General features: G+C 53.9%; 2 protein-coding genes across 11 annotated transcripts; one reads left to right on the top strand and one right to left on the bottom strand.

Moving 5' to 3' along the window:
- The first annotated feature begins 84 nt into the window (after positions 1–84).
- LOC104139197 (IgGFc-binding protein) lies at positions 85–14,244 on the top strand. 4 transcript variants are annotated; one of them, XM_068923377.1, is made up of 14 exons: positions 85–142; positions 921–1,096; positions 1,906–3,153; positions 3,833–4,149; positions 4,946–5,507; positions 6,243–6,841; positions 7,861–8,425; positions 8,869–9,464; positions 9,554–10,124; positions 10,560–10,759; positions 11,389–11,769; positions 12,385–12,671; positions 12,798–12,830; positions 14,103–14,244. In XM_068923377.1, the coding sequence occupies exons 2-13, from the start codon at positions 1,030–1,032 to the stop codon at positions 12,802–12,804; spliced, it is 5,400 nt and encodes a 1,799-aa protein (XP_068779478.1). In that variant the 5' UTR covers positions 85–142; positions 921–1,029; the 3' UTR covers positions 12,805–12,830; positions 14,103–14,244. The 4 variants fall into 4 exon arrangements, with proteins under 4 accessions (XP_068779478.1, XP_068779476.1, XP_068779477.1 ...); XM_068923375.1 differs by lacking the exon at positions 12,798–12,830 and having other exon boundaries at positions 14,103–14,241; XM_068923376.1 differs by lacking the exon at positions 14,103–14,244 and having other exon boundaries at positions 12,798–12,879.
- Positions 12,709–19,679, bottom strand: LOC104139194 (uncharacterized). 7 transcript variants are annotated; one of them, XR_011137123.1, is made up of 4 exons: positions 19,081–19,679; positions 17,359–17,434; positions 14,731–16,256; positions 12,709–14,591 (listed from the first exon to the last, which is right to left on the bottom strand). XR_011137123.1 is itself a non-coding variant. In XM_068923379.1 (4 exons), exon 1 carries the CDS (start codon positions 19,021–19,023, stop codon positions 17,566–17,568), a length of 1,458 nt encoding a protein of 485 aa, XP_068779480.1. In that variant the 5' UTR covers positions 19,024–19,072; the 3' UTR covers positions 14,466–14,591; positions 14,731–14,869; positions 15,877–16,256; positions 17,487–17,565. The 7 variants fall into 7 exon arrangements, 2 of the variants coding, with proteins under 2 accessions (XP_068779480.1, XP_068779479.1); XR_011137122.1 differs by having other exon boundaries at positions 14,466–14,591; positions 16,752–17,434; XM_068923379.1 differs by lacking the exons at positions 17,359–17,434; positions 19,081–19,679 and adding an exon at positions 17,487–19,072 and having other exon boundaries at positions 14,466–14,591; positions 14,731–14,869; positions 15,877–16,256.
- Positions 19,680–19,906: the final 227 nt, after the last annotated feature.

Here is a 19,906-nt window from a genome sequence, read left to right as displayed (position 1 = left end):
TGGCCAAAAATGATGTCAGGGTGCTGGGTGGATCAGCCCCGGGGCGTTTGACATTTGCGCCGCGCTATAAAGAGGGGCCTGGCGGGGACCGCCAAGGATGTGAGGACGGAACGGAGGGTTTTGGGGCTCTGCTCAGAGGCAGGTAAGACCCCCGCCGGGGCGGGAGCATCCTCGCGGCGTGTGGTTGACCCCTCTCCCCACTTTTTTTTTTTCTTTTTTTGCAGCAATAGACCAAAAGTCTTGGAAACGGGGTGGAAAAACCACCTCCCGGGGGCAATTCGGTTGCAACCCCTGGGTAGATGCGGTTGCAACCCGCCCCCCCTCCCCTCCCCGGGAGGGATTTGGTTGCAGCCTCCCCCGGGGAGGGCAACTCGGTTGCGACCCTGGGGTAGGTTTGGGTGCAACCTTTTGGGGATGGGGTGGGGAATAAATTCGGTTGCAACACCCCAAGGAGGGTATTCGGTTGCAATCACCCTCCCAGGGGCAATTTGGTTACGACCCCAGGGGTAAATTCTGTCGCAGCCACCTCCCGGGGGCAATTCGATTGCAACCCTTGGGTAGATGCAGTTACAACCCACCAGGGGGTAGATTCGGTTGCAACCAGTGATCCGGGGTGGGGGGCTGGAGAGGGGCTGTTTCCCTGCCCAAAAAAGCTGAAAAACCTGCATGCATTATGGGAGGAAGCCTTGAATTCTGCATCCCACTGGGAAAAATTCAGGGGCTTTGGGGAGGGGACCTGGACGCATCCTCCCACATCGATGTCTCTCCCCACCATCTCCATGTCCCTCTGAAGCCACCAGAAGCATCTCCAGAGGTTGTCCCAGCCCTGTGGACGTCCCTCTCCCTCCTGCGATAGCTCCAGGGGCTGGGAAACCGGGACGCAAGCTTTTTATTTTCCCTTTTTTCCCCACAAATTCTAGCGGAATTGTGCACTTTTAGTGTGCGTGACCCGAATCTTGCAACACCAACTGGACAATCTTCTCCCCGGGGAGGTTGCAATTAACCCGCCCGGGTGTTTTTGCAGTCGCGATGGACGGCGGCCGGGGATGGCGAAAGGGCACCTCGTCGCTCTGGGTGTGGACGGTTGCGTTTTGGGGTGAGTGTGCAGCGATCGGGCTCCTGAACTCCTCCGATTTATCCGCCATCGCCTCCGAATGGCATTTTCCGAGCTTTATCCAAAATACGCTATGTCTCGCCCCCGCAAAATCGGAGCTTTGTGGCTTGCAATGGTCAAAAGGAGATAAAATTGCCCCCCCAAAGTTGACGTGCATGGAGGAAAGCAAGGTGCGAAGAGATGGGCCAAGCCACGTGGGCCACCAGCAGCTCATGGCCTCTTTTGGTTGTTCTCGATTGAAAAAACAGCAATGTTTTGCTTCTCAGGAGGCCTCAGAGCCTGGCGCAGGTGGCCACAGGTTGCCTTCCCAAATGTCCCTGTGGTGCAACCACCTTGACCCTGAGGAACTGGAGTTTTTACCCTCCGATTTGCCAAAATTTGGTCACCTGAGCTCTATTTCCCGAGTGGCAACCTGGCCAAGACACCAGCATGGGACACGTGGCCTTCAGGTCCACCTCCCAGCATGACAACATCCCTGATTGGTTGAGGTTGGAAGGGACTTCTGGAGATCATCTAGTTCAACCCCACCCCCTCAGCCTCTCGTGTTGGACGAGGGAAGCTTTAAAAAGCCCAATCGTTCCCTTGAATCTCCTCCATTTGGCATGAAACCCACCCCAAAATCTCAACGGGTCTTGCTGATCAATTGATATTTCTTAAAACTCTTTATTATCCTCCACCACCAAGGTTAAATTGGGTGCAGCACCCCGGGTGCAACCAGGTGCTCCCAGACTTACCTTGGTGAGGATGAAGGCAACGAGGCCCAAAGTCTCCTCTTCTTGGTGCTTCTCCAGGTGTTTCATGCCTTCCTACCATGGCCGTGTTGGCCCCGCACCACCTCGGGCGGGACTTCATCGTGGCCTTCATGCAGAATGGCTTGCAGCAGACCCTCAACAGTGACTTCAAGCTGCTCCTCACGGCCTACTCGCCCTCCACGTCCATCACCATCTCCATGAAGAAGCCCAGGCTGCGCATGACGGTGCAGGCGACGACGGGGCAGACTGTCGCAGTGAAGATCCCACCGCAGGCAGAGATGGTCGGCAGCAAAGCTTTCGATAACACCGTGCTGGTGCAGGCCACCAACGATATCTCGGTGCTCATGGTCAACGAGAAGCCCGCTTCGGGCGACTCGGCCGTGGTGTACCCTGTGCACAGCTTGGGCACTGAGTACTACGTCGTCACGCCCAACGTGGGCACTGACCGCTACGGCGAGTTCGTCATTGCGGCCTGGGACAAGCCCACCACCGTTGACGTGCACCTCAAAGCCTCCGTGACCTACCAAGGACGGACTTACCCACGAGGCTCCGTGTTGCCCCTCCATCTGGAGGCCTTCCAAGCAGCCCAGTTCCAAAGCCCCTCCGACATGTCCGGCACGAGGATCGTGGCGCAGAAACCCGTGGCCGTCTACGCTGGCCACACCTGCTTGGCGAGGTTCACCCAGTGTGACCACCTGGCGGAGCAGCTCCAGCCTGTCTCCAGCTGGGGCAGCACATTCATCGTGCCACCCTTGCCTTTCGAGGCACAGTCTGACATCGTCTACGTCTCCACTGCCCAGGCGACTCGCATGGAGTCACAACATGGGACAACCAGGACCATCCGGGAGCTGCGGCCTGCCCGATCTGCGCTTTATGGACTTCAAGCTCCAAATAGCTTGTACCTCTCCGCTAACGCCGGCGTCCAAGTCATCTTCTTCGCTGATGGAGGCCACAAGGATACTCTGCCTTATGAGCCGTTCTTCATGACCATCCCGGATGTCTCCAGCTACTGCCACTCCTATGTCATCTTCTCCCAGGACCATTATGAGAACTACGCCGTGATGATAGCCAAGACAGCGGAGACGGCCTCGATTATGCTCAACAAGAGCCCGCTGAGAAACGTGGTGTGGAAGCCAGTGCCAGGGACGGATTATGCCTGGGCCGGGCACCACCTGGGCAGGCGCTTTGCGGTCCATATGGTGGAGAGCGAGGCTTCGCCCTTCGGGCTGCTCAGTGTAGGGATCGGCGAGCAGAAGGCGTACGGCTCGGCGGCAATCTGCGACAGCGGTAAGCCCCTACTACCTTCTCCTTTCCTCCTGCAACCCTTTAGGTTGCAACTCAAGGTGAAAACCCCCACACAGAGGAGCCAAAATCGACTTCTCTGTGCCCAAACCAGGTGCAGATGATGCTTCCTTTGCATCTGGCAGCCCTGCGGCTGATAGAAGCCGAGTTTGCACCTGGAAACCCAGGTCTAAAATGAGCTATCCTGATCTTTGGCCCCTTCCACCCTGCTCCTTCCACCTTCTCCTTTCCTCCTGCCCCACATCCAAACCCCAGCTGCAATTCAAGATGAAAAAAAACCCAACATATTTAGGAACCAAAATCTGCTTTTCCACACCCATACCAGGTGCGTGTGGTGCTTCCTTTGCATCTGGCAGCCCTATAGCTGATAAATGCCAAGTTTGCACCTGGAAACCCAGGTCTAAAATGAGCTGGCTTGATTCTAAATGCACTCTCAGCTAAATTTTGTAGAACTAGGATAGACAGAGTAATCCGTCCACCCTGGTTTTGGCACGCTTTAGGATGAATTTCCTCCATGGCAAAGGTTTCTTCTCATTGCCTAGAGAAGGAGCCCATAAAAGGCTGAGGCTTGCACGGGCCTATGTCTGTCAGCAAAGCTGTCCATCCCCCCGCCAAAATGAAAAAACAACCAAAGAAAGGGTGTTTCTGGGTTTTTATTTTGCAGATCCCTGCCGAGGAGTGCAATGCCGCGCCAAGGAAACGTGCAAAGTGCAGGACGGGCGGGCCAGCTGCGTGCACGACTACCTGGGGACCTGCCTGGGCTTGCCAGATCTGCAGTACCGCACCTTTGACGGGGCGACCGTCGCCTTCCAGGCCGACTGTACCTACACCGTGGTCAAATACTGTGGTAGCGATCCCGCCCTGGTGCCCTTCGCCATCGACGAGAGGAAGAGCGAGGGTGGCTCCAAGGGGTGGCTGACCAGCATCTATGTCTACGGCTACAACGTCTCCATCCACAAGGGAGATGGTGGCAAAGTCCAGGTGGGTTTTTTTCTGCTCCTTGGCAGCGTTGTTTTTGGGTGAAACCTTCAGAGAAAAGCAGAAGAGGGTAAAATGTGATAGTAAGTGAAATTAGAGCAAAACAGGAAGCAGTGAAACAGAGTTTCAGGAAAATTTTGTGTGATGAAGACAGCGGCAAAAGGGAGGATGCCTTCTGTTGGGCTCTAGGTGTCTATGGCAGAAGTGTCTCCACCTAAACCACGCTTGTTTTTTGGCTAATGCTAAAGAAGAAGCGATTTAAGGATGCAATTCACCTCGTCAAGTGGAGACATCTCCTCTAGGGTGAGATCAGTCTTACCCTTGGAAACACCCAAATCTATTGGATCCATGGAGATGGACCCAAGGAGCCTAGACAAGTCCTAAATCTATATTGCAAGGTTAAATGAGGCATCTCCCACCCATACAGGCAGGCACCACAGTCCAGTCCTCACATCGATGAGATTTTAAAGCTCCAAAGTCAAAAGGAGATGATTTTCCCCTGAAACAGCTGGGGCTTTTTTTCAACCTGCTCCTGCTGAAGGATATTGCGTAATTGTGGAGGCTTCCTGGCAGAGTCACTGCTGATAATTGCTTCTCCTGGAACAAAACTTCTCTTCTGCAATTTGTTCATGTGCTTCTTGGGGCTGTAAACTCCACAAATGACTGCGGAGGACTCCAAGAAATGTTTCTAGAATATGCATTGAAAATAAAGTGAGATGAATGTTGCATCCCAGCCCAAGGGATGAGAAAAGCAACTGTCTGCTGGGATTTAACCCTTCTCTGTTTCCTTTCTTCCAAGGTCAATGAGCAGCTCACCAGCTTACCCACCAGCCTGGAAGCCGGGAAGATTGAAATCTCCCAAAATGAGGGCCGGACCATCCTGCAGACAGACTTTGGGCTGCAGGTGACCTACGATGAAGACCTGGCCCTGATGGTGGCACTGCCCAGCAGCTACTTTGGGGTGACCTGCGGCCTCTGTGGGAACTTCAATGAGGACACGGATGATGAGATGATGCTTCCCAACGGCACCCAGGCCTCTAGCGTGGAAGAGTGGGTGGACAGCTGGCGAGATCCCACCTGCTGGGACTACTGCGGCGGGCAATGTCCCAAATGTGACCAGGAGCAACGGCAGGTGGTGGGTGACAGCAATCACTGCGGCATGATGGACACTGCCGCAGAGGGGCCCTTTGCAGCGTGTCGTGCTCAGGTGAGCCCTGAGGACTATGTCACCCGCTGCATCTTCGAGGTCTGCAGCTCCGGAGGGGACCCGCAGGCCCTGTGCCGGGTGCTGGAGACCTATGCAGCCGCCTGCAAGGAGCATGGAGTCATCGTTCCTGGCTGGAAGGAGCCAGCAGGTTGTGGTAAGCTCGGCCAGTTGAGTCCTGGAAGAGGTTTGGGGAGGTAGATGGGTGCCCACACAGGAATTCCCGCCTTACTTTGCAAGCACTGGAGATGCCACCTACTCAATTCCATCAACGCGGCTCCCATAGGCGCCGTGACACCGGATTAGGATCTCCGTCATGATGCAAAAAATAGCCCTTTCCTCTTCCCACCCCCAGTTTATCCCCTCCCAGTGTCCCGTTCCTGCAGCCTTTTGCTCCAAGTAGGTCACGACGTGGTCTCCACATGGTCAATGGAGAGCAATAGGCAAGTCTACTTCTGCAGCACACTGCTCTTCCCTACAAATCTCTCCCACCCACCAGGAGAGGTCCTCTCCAACCTGCTTAGCTCCAAACTTTTTTAGCAAAAGACAGCCGGAGAGCAACACCACCAGCAAATCTCACCTTGTAGGGATGCAGGAACCCTCCCCACCTCCTTGACCGGCCCATGGTCTCTAAAGCCTCATGGGGAAGAGGCGGGCCACTGTTTGCAAGCCCAACTGCCCCAGATTCACCTTATCTAACTTCAGATGTCCATAGCGTAGAGAAAAGTTGTGCTTTTCTACTCTAGCTGGTGCCATGGGGTGTTTCAGATACCCTAAATTGCTCTGGATGCAATATAGATGTCGATGTGGCTGCACTGAGCCGATGTCTCTGCTGTGGGTTCCTCAAGTTCCCATATCTAAGTAGGATTTTATCCCAAATTCCTCTCACCAGCTCGGAGCTGCCCAGAGAACAGCCACTTCGAAGCATGTGGCACTGCGTGTCCTGCCACGTGCGCAGCCCCGCAAGCACCCGTGTCCTGCAGCCAGCCATGCACGGAGAGCTGCCAGTGTGATGAAGGCTTCGTCCTCAACAGCGGCGTGTGCATCCCAGCCAAGAGCTGCAGCTGCATCTACAACGGCCGCTCCTATAAGCCCGGGCAAGAGTTTTGGGAGGACGGGACCTGCCGGTCCCACTGCAGATGTGACACTGGCCAGGGCAAGGTGATCTGCAAGAAGGCCAGCTGCAAGGTCCATGAGAAGTGCACCAGCGTTGACGGTGTCCACCGCTGCGTGGCCAACAAGTACTCCACTTGCATAGGGACTGGCGATCCTCATTACACCACCTTTGACGGACTGAGGTACGACTTCCAGGGCACCTGCGTCTACCAGTTTGCTGCCCTCTGCACTGAGGACCCGGCGCTGGTCCCGTTCCAGGTCACAGTGGAGAACAACAACCGCGGCAGCAAAGCAGTGTCCTTCACCAAAACGGTGACCCTCGAGGTCTACGGCAACGTCATCACCTTGAGCCAGGAGTACCCACGCAAGATCAAGGTAGGTGTCCACCAGGCACCCCCGGCGATCACATATGGATATTTAAGCTGCTGCATGTGGTGGAAAATCCCCTCTTTTTCTCCAAGGCGGCACGTGAATCGCTCTGTGGAGGCCTCTGTTTCTGCTGGCCATCTCCAGAGGGAGCCCCGAGCAGCTCATTTGGATTTAAATGCTTTATTTTTAGACACTTTGCTTAAAGCAAGTTCTCCTAAAAAAAGAACAACAAAAAAAAATCATTTCTGGTGTGCAGGAAACAGACCATTTTTGCTCAGATGGAGCAAGTAAAAAAATTCCATGAATAATAGAAGCAAAATTACTTCCAAGTTCAACAGTGTCCGCTTTGCTTTGATTGCTTTTGTTTGTTTTCTCCCCCCCCCCCACCACCAACGCAGCTCTTTCACTTTATAATTTCTCTCCTCTGACATCTGCAAAGTGACTCACTTCTGCTGGAAAAGGTCCAATTCCCTCCTTGTTTAGCATTACACTTAAGTATGTGCTCCGGCTAAGCCTTCATTTCTTTGAATGATGATATTTTCAGCTGAACATAGATTCTAGGTGGGGCAGAAACAGTTTTAAGTGCAAATAGCACCCTGTGACCTCTCAAAAAGTTGTTTTTGCTGTCAATCTGCCAAACCAAAAAGCTTCCCTTGAGGATCAGTTGTGCATTAAGGGAACTGCAGGTTGGATAACTGCCTGGAATAAGACCCAAGGGGGATTTTGGATGGTGGGTCGGCACTAGGATGCCCCACTGGAGATGTAGCTAGACCCTACGCTACAGTTTCCATAAAACCTCCCAGATTCCGACTGTTTGGTCTTTTCATTATTCCCCAAAGCCCTGGGAGGTGGGGACCCTCTTGGGCACATCTTGCATTGGCCCAGAAACCCTTCCCTCAGCTTCCACCCACTGTGAAACATCTTGCCAAACACCTATGTCTCCAGCGAGACCTTTGCAACCCAACCGTGATGGGGCTCAGCTTGGGGAGAAACTGCTGGTGACCCTCCATCGCCTCTTCCCCCAGGTCAACGGCGTCTTCGTGGAGCTCCCATTCTCCCAGGAAGGCCAATTCACTATCTACACCAGTGGCGTCCATGGCTTCATCCGCACCAACTTCGACATGCGGGTGAGCTTCGACTGGTACAGCTACGCGCGGGTCATCGTGCCCCAAGCCTATGCCGGTGCCATCTGCGGGCTCTGCGGCAACGCCGACGGCGACCCTGACAACGACTTCATCACACCGGATGGGCGCCAACTGGCAGACCCGGTCCAGTTTGCTGACAGCTGGAAGGTGGCCGACGTCCCCGGCTGCTCGGCCGGTTGCGTGGGCGACTGCCCAGTCTGCAACGAGGAGCAGAAGAAACCCTACCATGGTGACCAGTATTGCGGGGTGCTCGCCAGGGCCGGCGGGCCCTTCGCTGCCTGCCACGCAGCCGTCAACCCCACGCCCTTCATCGAGGATTGCGCCTTCGATGCCTGCCAGTACAAGGGCCACCGGGACACCTTGTGCAGTGCTATTGCCGCCTACGTCACGGCTTGCCAAAGCCAGGGCGTCCAGCTCGAGAAGTGGAGGACGCCGGATTTTTGCAGTAAGTGTGGCCGGACCGGGTGCAAAACCCTCTGCGCCACCAAACGCCTCTAAAACTGGGTTCATCCACCCCGTTTCCAACATCTCCTTCCAGTGACGAGAATGTTTCGTTGCAATCATTTGCTCCTCTCCCTCAGCTGTTTATACACAGATGTCGATGTGGGCAGATAAATTTGCTGAAGAGGGATTAATTCCTTCTTAATGCAAAAAAAAGATAAAGTAAGGCAACATCACCCTCCTGAGGGACATGGGTGTGCGCTTCGCCACCAAAGACGTCTGCCCCAAAGCTTCATGGTGGCAACTTTGGCCTTCATCCTGAAGCTTCATGGGGGCCACTTTGATCTTTGCCCCAAAGCTGCATGGTGGCCACTTTGGCCTTCATCCTGAAGTTTTGGGGTGCAAATCCAAGCAAGTCTTGACGTTCTCCTCCCATTTTTCTCACAGGTCCTGTGTGCCCCCGTAATTCGCACTACGAGCTTTGCGGGACCGGCTGCCCGGCTACTTGCCGGGGGCCGGGGGCTGCTGAGGGTTGTGACGTGCCATGTGCTGAAGGTTGCTTCTGCGATGCTGGCTTTGTGCTGAGCGGGGACGAGTGCGTGGCGGTGGGTGAGTGCGGCTGCGAGCACCGGGGCCGCTACTACAAGCTGGGTGAGGACTTCTACACCGGGAAGTCATGCCAGGAAAGATGCATCTGCCAGCCTGGTGGGGTGGTGGCGTGCCGGGAGACCTCCTGTGGGCCCCATGAGGAGTGCCGGGTGGAGCGTGGGGCACTGGGGTGCCACGCAGCAGGCTACGGCAGGCTGGTGGTGGCAGGTGACCCTCACCACGTGACCTTCGATGGGCGTGCTTTCCACCTCCGGGGCTCCTGCGCCTACGTCTTGGTGAGGGTCTGCAAGCCGGACCCCCGGTTGGCCAACTTCTCAGTGCTGCTGGAGAATCACATCTCCGGCCAGCCCAATGTGGTCCTCATGAAGAAAGTGGTCATCTCCGTCCATGGCTACACTGTCACTATGGAGCGGGGACAGACATGGGAGGTCACGGTGAGTCTGGATGCACCTTTTCCACTATCAGCATGTATGCGGGAAGCCCACCTCGTCCTGAAAATGTTCATCTCTTCCTTTTGGGACAGATGGATGGTGAGCGCTACATGCTGCCACTGGCCACGGGGGACAACAAGCTGCGGATCAGCCAGGAAGGGTCCAACATTGTCCTCGACTCTGCCTCGGGTCTCCAGCTCCTCTACAACACGGCCTCCTACCTCCTGGTGACCATCCCCAGCAGCTATCAGGGCCGCGTGTGCGGCTTAGGAGGCAACTACAATGGCGAGAAGGATGATGACTTCCGGCTGCCCAATGGGGCCATCACGCAGAGCATGGAGGAGTTTGTGGCCTCCTGGAAGGTTCCCACAGAGGACGGAGCATGCACAGATGGCTGTGGCACCAATTGTCCTGTGTGCGATGCCACCAACACGGCTCCTTTCCGTGCTGGGGACTCCTGTGGGCTCATCCAGGACCCGTTGGGACCCTTTGGGACATGCCACCCTCAAGTGAGCCCCGTCGAATACTTCAACCACTGCCTCTATGACATGTGCGCGGCCAACGGCACCCAGGACACCCTCTGCCAGAGCCTGCAAGCCTACACAGCTGCCTGCCAAGCTGCCGGCGCCAAGATCGATGCATGGAGAACAGCCTCCTTCTGCCGTAAGTGCTGCTTCACCCTCTGTGAACTGGCCCAATTTTGCAATTTTTGTTCAACTTTTGGGGCTTTTAATCAGAAATGCTTTTAAATGCTCCCAAAACAAGCTGATTTTGGCTTCAATAACCCACTTGCTGCCAAAAATATCTTGAAAAAACAAAATTCCAGCTCATCACCTCCAAAATGTCAATTTTCATCTCAAATAATTTTGCTTCTGCATGGAGGTGAGGAGCTCATAACGCAGCCATGCATAGAGCAGATGACTTAATTTGGAGGTAGAAACAGGATTTTGTCATTTTGATGTTAACTGGAGCTGTCAGAAATGCCCCAGGGCTGTTGGTTGGACATTGGTCACTACTCTGTCCTGTCTCCTGGAGGGTTGTCTCCTCCATCATGCAGAAGTGGCCACCACGGTAATGACCTTCAACCCTTCTCTCCAGCCCTCTCCTGCCCACCAAACAGCCACTACGAGCTGTGCACCCGCTCGTGCGACTTCACCTGTGCCAGCCTCTCCGTCGCAGCCCCATGCGGCCGGCGGTGCTTCGAGGGCTGCCAGTGTGACGACGGCTTCCTCTTTGATGGGGCAACCTGTGTCTCTGTGGAGCGCTGTGGCTGTGTGCACAAGGGGCGGTACCTCAAGGTGAGGCTGAAGTCGCTTCATTTGAGGACACGGGGCTTGGAGGATGTGGAGCTTGGAGGACACAGGGCTTGGATGACATGGGGCTTAGAGCATGCATGGCTTGGAGGATGCATGTGGCTTGGAGGACACAGGGTTTGGAGGACACATGGCTTGGAGCGTGCATGGCTTGGAGGACATGTGTGGCTTGGAGGATGCATGGCTTGGAGGATGTGGAATTTGGAGGACATGTGGCTTGGAGGACACAGGGTTTGGAGGACATATGGCTTGGAGGACACAGGGTTTGGAGGACATGGGACATGGAGGACATGGGGCTTGGTGGACACATGGCTTGGTGGATGTGGGGCTTATATGATGCATGGCTTGGACAATGTATGGCTTGGAGGGCACGTGGCTTGGAGGAGGCACGGCTTGGAGGACACATGGCTGGGAGAACACCTAGATCCAAATAGTTCCCTAAATTGGTTTACTTGCTTGCTTATTTATGAGGATGAGAGCGGTTAATCCATGGAGTGACACCAACTCCACCTCATTCACCTTCCACTGAGTTTTCCTCTCTTTGGGCCTCATCTCCATCTTCAAGGGGTGGGAGATCCCCCAGGTCCACCCGCAGCAGCTCCTTCCCCTTGCAGGCTGCTGAGACCATCGTCTCCAACAACTGCACCACCCGTTGCACCTGCCACCCAGCCCGGGGCCTCAGGTGCGAGGACACCCGCTGCCGCCCGGACGAGGTGTGCACCACAAGGGACAGGATGCAGCAGTGCGTCCAGCGGGAGGGCCACTGCCGAGTGTCCCGTGGGGCCACCATGGCCACCTTCGACGGTGCCACTGGGAAGCTGCCGGGCAGCGGGACCTACAAGATGGCGGCACTGTGCGACGAGCGCTCACCCGCCTGGTTCAAGGTGGTGGTGGAGGTGGGTGAGTGCCGGGGCGACGGGGTCCCTGCTGGCGCCGCTGTCTTCGTCTTCTTCCGCGACGCCCTCGTCACCCTCAACGCAGACATGGAGGCCTGGGTAAGCGGGCGGCAGGCGCCCCGGTCTCCTGGGTCCCTCCCCGGATGCCTGGGTCCCCTGGAGTGTGGGAGGGGCAGGTCTGGATGCCTGGGACCTCCCCCACACTCCTGGGACCCTCCTAGAGCCATGGGTCCTGGACTCCTAGGACTCCTTCGGACACCTGGGACTCTATGGGACTCCTGGGTCCCTCCCACACTTCTGGGACCTCCCTGGATTCTTGGGACCCTCCCGCATTTGGAAGAGATATTGCAATTGCCTGTAACGTGCAATTGCCGCTTGCAATGTACGTTGCAGTTATTCGCCATTAGCCACCGCAGTTTGCAAGATGCATGGCAATTTTGGGCAAACATTGCAATTATTTGCAATTTGCAGTAGCGGCTTGCAAAATACGTTGCAATTACTTGCCATTTGCCATTGCAATTTGCAATGCATGTTGAAGATTGCAGCTGCAGCGGGGATGTCTCCTGGGGATTCAACGGGCCTGGAGCTCGGGTGGGATTTATCTCACCGTGCTTTAGGGACCCTTGTCCAAGGGAATTGCTTTAAGCAGCTTTTCGGCTCCGTGCAGAAGCCGAGAGCGGCATCTTGCATCCCTGCGTCCGTCCTTCCTTCCAGGTGAACGGCATTTTCACGCGCCCGCCAGCCACCGTTTCCAAAGCCGTCTCGCTGAGCACAGCGGCGGGGAACGTCACCATCTCCCACTCCTCTGGAGTCCAGGTGCTCTTCAGCCCCGGCGGCGAGGTGACGGTGACCGTGGGCGCCCACCTGGCCGGCCAGCTCTGCGCCCCCTGTGGCAACTTCAACGGCAACGCCAATGACGACCTGATGCTGCCCAATGGCCGGGCCGCCCGCAGCCTCGCTGAGGTGGTGGACGCCTGGAGAGCCAAGGACTTCGCCGGATGGTGAGTGCCCTCCCCCCTGTCCCCCCAAAATCCCCACCACGATGCTATTTTTTTGCAAACGAGAGGGCAAAGAATGACCTCCGAGTCCAGCAAGGGCGTCTCCATCTTCTCTGGTTCTGTCCACAGTGACTGATACACAAAACCGAGGAAATTACGCCCGTAAGTGGCTCTTCCCACCTTCGCATTCACATCTCACGCTACGAATTCGGCTGGATGAACCCTCCCTATTAAATTCCCCCAAAAGTTCGTTTTTTCCCAAGCCGAGGTGCGGATCAGCGATGGGACGACGGTTAGAGACGTGCGTATGGAGAATAGACATCCAATACGTTGGCTCTGCCCTAAAATGTCCTTTAAAAAATTGCTTTTTGACCCTAATCCAGAAATTTGTTTTGCAAAAAAGGGACAGCAAGCCAAGATCTAGCAGAAACAAACAGCTCATCGCCATTTTATGGGGTCTCTTCTGCTTCACTCTCCTGCTTGGCCCCTCTGATCCCCATGAGAAGCAATGAGGAGGCAAAATAATGGGGCTAAAACAGGCAGATTTGGTCCTTTCTAACCTCAGTATCCAAATAGCAAAATTGGGGCTGGTCCACCATGACTAGGTGGTTACCAGTGGGACATCTGAGCCCAAGAGTGGTGGGATTCATGCTGCCCAGAGATCTATATTCATTTAAACCTCACAGCTGGAGCTAAACTCTATGGGTGGCTCATGGAGATAAGTAGATATTTTGGGAGAAGGACTTGGATAAGGAGATCTGGAGATGCCCAAAGTCTTCTACTGGGAATAGGGCAAAGTCAGAGGAAGCCTTGGGTGCTGACATTCAGATGAGCTTCACCTCATTTAATCCATGCATCAGGAGCTGAGGTGGATCCACGCATCAGGGAGGCATTTCACACCTCTGGCCAGCTGTTTTGCACCTTGGCCGTTCTGTTGAGTCCACCTTGGATGTCCACACGTGGTTGGAGCCACATGTCAGATCCCTCAGCACCATGTTTTAGTGCCTTTCTCCCTCTGTGGCTCCTGTGGGGTGGAAGGATGCTCCTGAGGGGGTAGAAGGGATGGAAGGCAGTAAAATCAGGCTGGGATTGCAGCATTTTGGAGGCAGGGTGGGTGGGAAATTGCAGTTCTTTTGGGACATCCCTTGTACAGAAGACGAGGGATGAAGCCCAGAAGTGGAAAAGGTGGTCAGGAGGGAGCTGGAATTAGAAATTTTGGAGCAAAATCCTACACGAGGTGGAGGAGGGACAAGGTTGGTGGGGCAAGAAGGATGTTGGAGGGCGTTGAGCAAAACGCACTTTTAGGGAAAAGACCAACGTGATATTTTCCCCAGGGATGTGACACTGGGGGTGAAGGATTTTGCTCTAGGAAGGTGAAGGTGGCCCAGGGACGAGGTGAAGACTTCATCTCACCACGCTTTTCACCCCTTCCAGTCGCATCTCAGACCGCAGGCGGAACGAAGTTGAAGCCCCCGTCTACCCGGAGCAGTAGGCGCGACCCACCTCCATGGGGGCTTGCTGCAGCCGGAGGCATCTGTGGGCAGATGTAGCAACCCCCCAAAAAACCCCAAACCCCCAAAATGGCTGAGTATAGAGGCATCAACCAGCCACCTGGGATGAGTTTCCACCACAGCTGAAGATGGACATGGAGGACCAGAGGTGGTCCAGCTCCAGCAACCACTTGATCTGTTTCCCTGGCTGGCCATGATGTGTTTTGAGGGTCCACCTGGGCACCGGCTGTGACATGTTTTGAGGGTCCACCTGGGTTCCAGGTGCAACATCTTTTGAAGGCTCACCTGGGCTCTGGCCATGACGCCTTTTGAGGGTCTACTTGGGTGCTGGCCGTGATGTATTTTGAGGGTCCATCTGGACTCATGTTCAACCAAGCCCAAAGCCAGGATGATGTATCCATGCTGGAGCAACCTGCAGGAAAGCAAGAAGAAAGCCCCATCCATGAGCGTAGAAAGAGGTCTACAACCAACCTCCCAAAACCCAGTGGTTCTTCCCCAGAAATGGACCCACATTTCCCATTTTCCAGATAACTCCAAATGAAGTAATAAACCTTTTTAATGAACCATTTTCCTGAGCTTTGTTGGCTTTGGGGTGGTGGAAGCGATGGGAATCATCTCCTGGTGTTCACTGGTGTCTTGGTCTAGGCGGACCCAACCAGAGCAACCCTTCGGGAGGTATTTAGTCATAGTCTACAAACAAACATTTAATTAGGCATTTAATTTCCTGCGGATGCCATGGCAGTGAAATGACCCGACCTGTTTCCTGTGGTGAAACGACCCAATCAGCAATCAGCTATTCCCACCCAACTTGCTTCAAATTCAGATTTTATGGCCCAATTCAGCATTGACATTTAGGCAGCTAAATGCGCCCGGCCAAATCCTATGTCCAGCTCGGAGACGCTCGAGTTGGGTCCCGCTGAGAAGTGTCAGCAAGAGGGGAAAAAAAAAAAAGTAACAAAAAACAAAAAAGCAGCTTTTATCCAAATGATGCAAAAAAAAGTCAGTGCAAGCTGTGGGCAGCCGCTGTTTTGGGAGAATTTCACTGGAACTGATCAACACACACAAATCACAGTCCTACAAAAATGAAGAAAAGGGGGGGGGGAAATCCCAGCCCCATGGGACGCGCTAGGCCCACCAGCCCTCATGGGACTCACCAGATCACGGGACCCACCAGACCCACCAGCCCAACAGGACCCACCAGCCCGTAGGACCCACCTGCCCCATGGGACCTACCAGACCCAGCAGCCCGTGGGACCCACAAGCCCTATCAGACCACAGGACCCATTGGGCCCACAGGATCCAGCAGCCCCACCAGCCCATGGGACCCACCAGCCCATGGGACCCACCAGCCCCATGGGACCCATGGGACCCACCACATCACAGGACCCACCAGATCCACAGGACCCACTAGCACCCCCCCGGTTCCCCCAGCCCTACCAGACCATGGGATCCACCATCCCCCACAGCCCCATGGGACCCACTAGACTCATCAGCCCCATGGGATCTACTGGACCCATGGGACCCATCAGCCCCTCCAGATCCACTAGACCTCCCAGAACCACAGGACCCACCAGACCCATCAGTTCCACCAACCCCACAGGACCCACCTGCCCCTCTGGATTCACCAGCCCCACCAGACCCCCCAGAACCACGGGACCAACCAGACCCATGGAACCCAGCAGCTTCATGGGACCCACCATCTGAATAACTTTAAAAACCTAAAGGAGAGGGGAAAAAGTCATTTTTGCCCTAAAATCAGCCCTGTTGCCCTCAATAGCTTCAGTTTTGGTAAATGCATTTGTTGCTAAGGATGAAAAAAATGAAGCTTTGCCAAAAACCAGCATGTGAGATGCAGAGATCCTCAAAAATAAGCATTTGCAGAGCCTTCCTCTGGCCAGTGACCAAAGTTGGAGAGGACGCTTGGGTTTCGTGGCTCAGAAGAAAAACCAGAAACCATTTTGGGTGAAGAACGATGTCTACAGGCGAAGGTCCTCATGCAGACGCGTCAGCTATTGGCCAACGGATGGAAAACCAGAGTGAGTCTGAGGTGCGGGAAGGTCTTCAGGTAAGGAGAAATCTAGACGACCAACGTAGGGGGAGATATCAGAGCTGTGGACAGAGTGAAGCCAACTCACCCGTTACCCCACTCAGCCTGGACTTGCAGAAAATGAGGAAACTGGAGTGAACCCCTCCACATGCATCTCCACAGGCACCTCCAACAGGCACCTCCAACAGGCACCTCCATGTGCACCTTCACGTCCACCTCCATGTGCATCTCTAACATGCACCTCCACATGCATCTGCAACATGCACCTCCACGGGCACCTCCAGGGGCACCTCCAACGTGCACCTCCATCTGCACCTCCAGTGTGCACCTCCAACATGTACCTCCATGGGCACCTCCATGGGCACCTCCAACGTGCACCTCCTTTGCATCTCTAACATGCACCTCCACATGCACCTCCACATGCACCTCCAACATGTACCTCCACGGGCACCTCCATGGGCACCTCCAGGGGTACCTCCAACGTGCACCTCCATCTGCACCTCCACGGGCACCTCCAACATGTACCTCCACGGGCACCTCCATGGGCACCTCCAACGTGCACCTCCATGGGCACCTCCAGTGTGTACCTCCACATGCACCTCCACATGCATCTGCAACAGGCACCTCCATGGGCACCTCCATGGGCACCTCCAGCATGCACCTCCACATGCACCTCCAACATGTACCTCCACGGGCACCTCCATGTGCATCTCTAACATGCACCTCCACATGCACCTCCAACATGTACCTCCACGGGCACCTCCATGGGCACCTCCAGTGTGTACCTCCACATGCACCTCCACATGCATCTGCAACAGGCACCTCCACCTGCACCTCCATGGGCACCTCCAGCATGCACCTCCACATGCACCTCCAACATGTACCTCCACGGGCACCTCCATGTGCATCTCTAACATGCACCTCCACATGCATCTGCAACATGTACCTCCACGGGCACCTCCATGGGCACCTCCAACGTGCACCTCCATGTGCACCTCCAGTGTGCACCGCCAACATGCACCTCCACCTGCACCTCCATGGGCACCTCCAACATGCACCTCCATGTGCACCTTCACGTCCACCTGCACGTGCACCTCTACCATGCACCTCCACGTGCACCTCCAACATGTACCTCCACGGGCACCTCCATGGGCACCTCCAACGTGCACCTCCACCTGCACCTCCAATGCTCCCTGGCAATTTTCCCACTGAAAAAAAAATTGGGGGTGGAAAAAAATCCAAACCTGCCCTGGGAATTACCCTTTTTTGCAGCTTTTTATTCCAAGCTCTGATTGTGTAAGGTCTTTTTTTAAAAAAAAAAACTAGGGGGTTAGAAATATCATTTTTTCCACTCCCCCCCACCGTTTCTGGCCCGTGGCTGATATGCCGGGTTGCGACAGAGCTGCAAGCAGGAGGGAGGAGGACTTGGCAGCTCCCCCAGCACCGGATTTCGGCATTTCCCAGAAACCTGAGATCTGCTGGCAGGAGGCCCGGGCACTTTTGCAAGGCCAGAGCTGGGTTTTTGTGTTTGCAAGGCGGATACCTGCGGGGAGAAATAGCTGGGAATCCTCGGAAACCTGATTCGGGGATTTTTTTTTTTAAGGTGGAGGAAGGTGGCATCAGCGCGTGGAAAGCGGATGCAAACCCGGGCAATGCAAAGCAGGGAAATGCAAATGTAGGAGATGCAAACTGGGGGCCATGCAAACCGAAATGAAAACTGGGGCAATGCAAACTGGGGTAAAGCAAACCGAAATGCAAACTGGGGTAATGCAAACTGGGGAAATGCAAACTGAAATGCAAACTGGGGTAAAGCAAACCGAAATGCAAACTGGGGTAATGCAAACTGGGGAAATGCAAACTGAAATGCAAACTGGGGTAAAGCAAACCGAAATGCAAACTGGGGTAATGCAAACTGGGGAAATGCAAACTGAAATGCAAACTGAGGCAACGCAAATCTAAATGCAAACTGGGGAAATGCAAACCGAAATGCAAACTGGGGTAAAGCAAACCGAAATGCAAACTGGGGTAATGCAAACTGGGGAAATGCAAACCAAAATGCAAACTGAGGCAACGCAAATCTAAATGCAAACTGGGGAAATGCAAACCGAAATGCAAACTGCGGCAACACAAATCTAAATGCAAACTGGGGTAAAGCAAACCAAAATGCAAACTGGGGCAATGCAAACTGGGGCAATGCAAACTGGGGAAATGCAAACTGGGGCAATGCAAACCAAAATGCAAACTGGGGAAATGCAAACCGAAATGCAAACTGCGGCAACACAAATCTAAATGCAAATTGAGGTAAAGCAAACGAGGGAAATGCAAACCAAAATGCAGACTGGAGTAATACCAACCAAAATGCAAACTGGGGCAATGCAAACAGGGGCAATGCAAACCAAAATGCAAACAGGGGCAATGCAAACCGAAATGCAAACTGGGGTAAAGCAAACCAAAATGCAAACTGGGGCAATGCAAATCTAAATGCAAACTGGGGAAATGCAAACCGAAATGCAAACCGGGGGCAATGCAAATCTAAATGCAAACTGGGGTAAAGCAAAGCAAAATGCAAACTGGGGCAATGCAAACTGAAGTGGAAACCGGGGCTATGCAAACCTAAATGCAGACCGGGGAAATGCAAACTGGACAAACGCAAACCGCGGCAACGCAAATCGAAACGCAAACCGCGGCAATGCAAACCGCGGCAATGCAAACCGCGGCAATGCAAATCGGGGTAATGCAAACCGGGGTAATGCAAACTGAAATGCAAACTGGGGTAATGCAAACTGGGGCGATGCATGTCGAAACGCAAAACTGGGGCAATGCGACCCAGGGCAATGCAAACCGAAATACGAACCGGGGCGATGCAAAGTGCCAGCCGTGTTTTTTAGAGCCGGTGGGAAATTTTGCCGTTCGTGCAAAACCATTTTGGGTCCCAGACGGTTTCCGTGAGCGATCTCTCTGCGCACAATAAGGGCACTGTGCGAGCCCTAACTGAGGAGGGGGGGGGAAAAAAGCCAGATTGGGGTTAATTTCTGCCTGACCTTTGCTAAAAGCAGCCTTTCCGCAATGCTTTTGCATTTCAAAGTCCCCCTGGTTGGAAGAGCAAGCGGGAAAAGGCGGACTGGCAAAACGTAGGAAAATGGAGCAAAACGAGAGTTGCTTTTGCTGGAAGAACCGGAGGCAAAAGGAAGTGCATTAAATAAAAAAGCAAGACCCCAAAAAATGGGAAAAATAGATCAATATTGCATGTGAAAAACATGTTTCAAGCTGTTCGCACTGGGGCGAATCCATCCTGAAACGGCCCCGGCGGCCGCAGAGGTTGCAGCGGCACGAGAAAGAAAAAAAAAAAAAAACCAAAACTAAACCAAAGCAAAGCGAAGCGAAAAAGGAAAGAATTAAGGAAATAAGGGGAAAAATTGGAAGAAGAAAGAAAGAAAGAAGGAAATAAGGGAAAAAAATGAGGGAAGAAGGAGGAAACAAAGCAAAATAAGGAAGGAAGAAGGAAAGAATAAGATCAAGAAGATTAAAAATAAGATTATAGACGATTAAGGTTAAGATTATAATTAAGACTAAGGTTAAAATTCAGAATAAGGTTAAGATTAAGAATAAAGTTAAGAAGAAGATTAAGACCGAGAATAAAACGGAGAATTAGATTAAGAATAAAAAGAATAAGATTCAGA

This window comes from Struthio camelus, chromosome 33, assembly GCF_040807025.1.
Source record: "Struthio camelus isolate bStrCam1 chromosome 33, bStrCam1.hap1, whole genome shotgun sequence".
In the NCBI taxonomy this organism is placed as follows: Eukaryota; Metazoa; Chordata; class Aves; order Struthioniformes; family Struthionidae; genus Struthio; species Struthio camelus.
Note: the sequence above shows the minus strand (reverse complement) of the source record. Positions and strands in the feature narration are given on the sequence as shown.

Excerpts from the sequence above, each read along its gene's own strand:
- LOC104139197 (XM_068923374.1), top strand. The coding sequence starts at position 1,030 with ATGGACGGCGGCCGGGGATGGCGAAAGGGCACCTCGTCGCTCTGGGTG. Across the intron at positions 1,097-1,905 it reads GTGGACGGTTGCGTTTTGGG|GTGTTTCATGCCTTCCTACC; the intron begins GTGAGTGTGCAG and ends GTGCTTCTCCAG. Across the intron at positions 9,465-9,553 it reads GACAGACATGGGAGGTCACG|ATGGATGGTGAGCGCTACAT; the intron begins GTGAGTCTGGAT and ends CTTTTGGGACAG.
- LOC104139194 (XM_068923378.1), bottom strand. The coding sequence starts at position 19,023 with ATGCATCGCCCCAGTTTGCATTACCCCAGTTTGCATTTCAGTTTGCAT.